Source organism: Parasteatoda tepidariorum, chromosome 4, assembly GCF_043381705.1.
Source record: "Parasteatoda tepidariorum isolate YZ-2023 chromosome 4, CAS_Ptep_4.0, whole genome shotgun sequence".
Lineage (NCBI taxonomy): Eukaryota > Metazoa > Arthropoda > Arachnida > Araneae > Theridiidae > Parasteatoda > Parasteatoda tepidariorum.
The window spans coordinates 96,974,049-96,977,714 of NC_092207.1; the positions used below are offsets into that span (position 1 = coordinate 96,974,049).

Consider the following 3,666-nt stretch of genomic DNA (forward strand, 5'->3'; position numbering starts at 1 on the left):
CAATGCAATTCAAAAATTTATAGCACTAATAGAGGGCCCACAATGTATCCCTATAGGTTAGTTTGTATGTATATTGATAATAGTGTGTTGATTAGTGTTAAAATAAAGAAATTCGATGCCATTATTCTGTATTACAACATGGCTCTATATCTCCGCCTAATATTGACCCATAGTTCGACTTTTTACCCTGTCCCGCCCCCATTTCTTGGCCTCCAGGGAATACTGTTGAAGGATCGGTTTAAATCAGATCCTCAATTCTGTTTTCAAAATGTCTTTTAAAAATCTCTTCAATTCCTTTGTTTAGTTTCTTTTGGTTCCAATTTATTTTAATGGTTTCACAGGCGAAATTTCTCGGGAAAAATTTAATTCTTAAATCATCATAAACTGGACAGACAGTAAGTATGTGTTCGATATCTTCATAAGTTTTGCAAACTTTACAGTTCGGGTCTTTCCCGAACAATTTTGACCTTGGGCTCCATGGTTAGTTAGAAATTGATTGACATAGAAGTTAGAGTAGATTTTTCGATTACTGACTTTTGGGATAAATTGGTAAGTGTATCGGCCTCTTGTATCATCGCTATCCCACCTTTGCTGCCATGTTAAAAGGTTATTCTTCATAAGTTCTGTTCTTGTTGTCTGTTTTGATGGTATGTCATATAGATCTATTGTTGATTTTTGACAAGCTAATTTGGACTGTCAATCAGCTTCCTCATTGCCCTCATAACCTTTGTGGGTTTTAATTCAGTGGAATTCAGTAATATTTTTGTAAGTTTTTTTCATTATTTGAACTAGGTAATCATTCGTGTTTGTGTTGCTAAGGGCTTGAAGACTGGAGTGTGAGTCAGAATAGATGTTTGTTTCGCTATTGATATTATTTTGGTGTATCCGGTGGAGTGACCGAAATATCACCCATAATTCTGCTTTGAAAACTGTTGAATAATCTGTAAGTCTAAAGTTGCGGGACTCTACAAGACCAACATCGGCATATATTACGAATGCACATCCCACTTTATATTCGCCGTTATAAATTAGCCTGGATCCGTCCGTAAATATCTCAATTTCAACTTTTGTTGGTAAATTAGAGCCAAAATTTATGGATTTTAATTCTGCGGGATGTATTGGTGGGAAGTCTGGTAGAGGTGCGTATGGATCTTCATCACTTTCATGGAAATATATATTCGCCATTTTTTCTTCTGTATTAATAATTAAATCTAATGGGACGGTACCGGCCAAAACTTGTAGTGCATTGGTAGAGGTTGTCTTGTAGGTTTTTGTTATGGAGAGAAGAGGAATTCGTTCTATCGTAGATCGTAGAATTCGTAGATCTATGCTTTCGAAAACCGTATTGATCATGGTGCAGGTGGTCATTTGCTTCGAGGAGTTAACCTATTTGTAACGAGCTTGTCTAGGACTTTATCCCAGACTGAAAGCAAGGATATTGGACGATATCCATCAGGTATGGAAAGATCCTTTCTTGGCTTAGGTATTAAAATGATTTTTGCTTTCTTCCAAATGGTTGGAAAATGTTCAAGTTCATAACACTTATTCACTATATTCGTGAACCATTGTGGTTCAAGTTTAAATATTGCCTTGATAATTTCTGATGGTAAGCCATCATATCCCGTGGCTTTGTCATTTTTCAGCTTAAGGACTGTATGCTCAATTTCTGTGAGTGTAAAAGATTGGTCTGACCGAAAAGAATATTGACCCATATTACATTAAATGCAATGCAAAAATTTAAAATTTCCTCGATAATGAAAAACGAAATTTGTCAAAGTAAGGGATGTTTGAACATTTCGCACATTTTTCGGCATCAAACGGAGCTAGAAAAGCATGAAATAGTACACACTTTTAGTTTCGTGTCACACTACAGATTGAAAAGCTTCCCTTCAGGCATGCAGCAATGACGCTAAACGTATCATGAGAACAATTTTATTTTCTCGGCAAGCTCTACTAAAATTATAATTAAAACCTAAATTTGTGAAAAATTTTGATAAGAAACTGTTATTAGTCAGGCAAGTGATACACATGGCTGGTTGATTCAAAATTTACGCGTCGTTTTCTGTTATTTATTATGTTTATCTACACTTTTTTCCGATATACCTAGTTAAAGTAAAATTTGCTATTTGAAGAATATTTCGAATATATTGAATAAAGAAATTTTTATTTAGCTATTATATCCTTGGTTGAACAGTTTTTCTTGTCGAAAAATAAATCAAATAACGAAAAATAATGAGAATATTTAATTTTTTTATAAATAAAATTTCAAATATATCCGTTTCAAGCTGCTATATCTCATTACTGAGATTTCAGTAGTTGAATCTAAGATACGAGTTGACACCATAATAAATATACGTAGAACTAACTCTGAAACTTGAAGCGGATTTTTTTAACTATTTTTTTCTCACCAAAGTTCTTTTTTCGATTATAAATCTAGTGAAATTTTATATGAAAACGCAAAAGAATTTTTTATTATAAATCCATGCAGTTTCCTATACTACTGACATTTCTTATGTCAAAAATATAGGAACCCACATTAAGTTATACTTTCAAAAAATTTTATTTGCGAAAAGTTTGATTTTTTATTAAAAAATTATCGAAATGTTTAGAAGTTTCTAAAAGTTACTTTTTCCTTATTTCTGTATTTCAATGTACTATCATCTGTTTAATTACTTATCGTGTAATAAATGTTGACTATTTTAAGAGATTATTGCTACAAGGTGAAATTAATATTTTTTTACGTTTTCATACGGGTACCTTAAAAAAATAAAAACAAAAATGTTGACACTATTGCAGCCTTTGTAATCGGCTTCAGACTAATTAAAACAGTGTGATAATATTTGGGAACATTAATAAGTGATTTTAAAATGAAAATGATTCCCATTCAGCTTAGAAAAGAGTAATGGTAACACGAAGGAAATAAATATCGATTATTTAATACACTTTTGAATAACACCCCTGAATAACACAATGTTATTTTGAGAAGTATATAGAGATCTATTTGGAAGCTCTACCTTGTAAAGGTAAAGTTGGTAGCTTAAAAAAATTAATACTTGCACTTTAGAGATTCAACTGTCGCTATTACAATTGTTTAGTCAATTGGCAACCCTGGATTTTTGAGAATTATTAATGAGCTGATTTTGATGCTTTTAAATTTATTAAAGTAAGATTTAATGGTAGCAAAATTTAATTTATATACCTCGAAATAAAAGTGGAATAAGGTTAAAATGAAAAAAAATCTTATTAATGTATCTTATTTTTTCATATCAATATCTAAACCTGAAACAACATAAAAAAAAATAGTGAGAAAAAAAATGAAAATAATAGCAATTTAAAAATTTTAAAAACTTCAATTCGATGTCATTCCCACGTGTTACCAATAATAGTATTTCTTTCACTTTTTTATATTTTCACCGTGTATTTTTATTCCAGTTTTTCATTTTTTTTCTACCGTATTCGATGCTGTTAAGTTATTTCTAAGAAAAATTTTCTCACTTTTATTTTTTGGAAAATTGCAAAATTGCATGAGAGATTTCAACACATATATGTATATGTGTTTATGTAGAATTACTGAACTTTCCTTATTGCTTTATTAAAAAAATTTATAAGAGCATTTATCATTATTTTTTTATTAAACATTTTCCTTAAGGTATAATTGACAGCATT

General features: G+C 30.7%; 1 protein-coding gene across 1 annotated transcript; it reads right to left on the bottom strand.

Moving 5' to 3' along the window:
* Positions 1 to 741: 741 nt before the first annotated feature.
* LOC139425472 (uncharacterized) lies at positions 742 to 1,353 on the bottom strand. Its single transcript, XM_071180411.1, has one exon. The coding sequence runs from the start codon at positions 1,351 to 1,353 to the stop codon at positions 742 to 744; it is 612 nt and encodes a 203-aa protein (XP_071036512.1).
* Between the last annotated feature and the right edge of the window lie 2,313 nt (positions 1,354 to 3,666).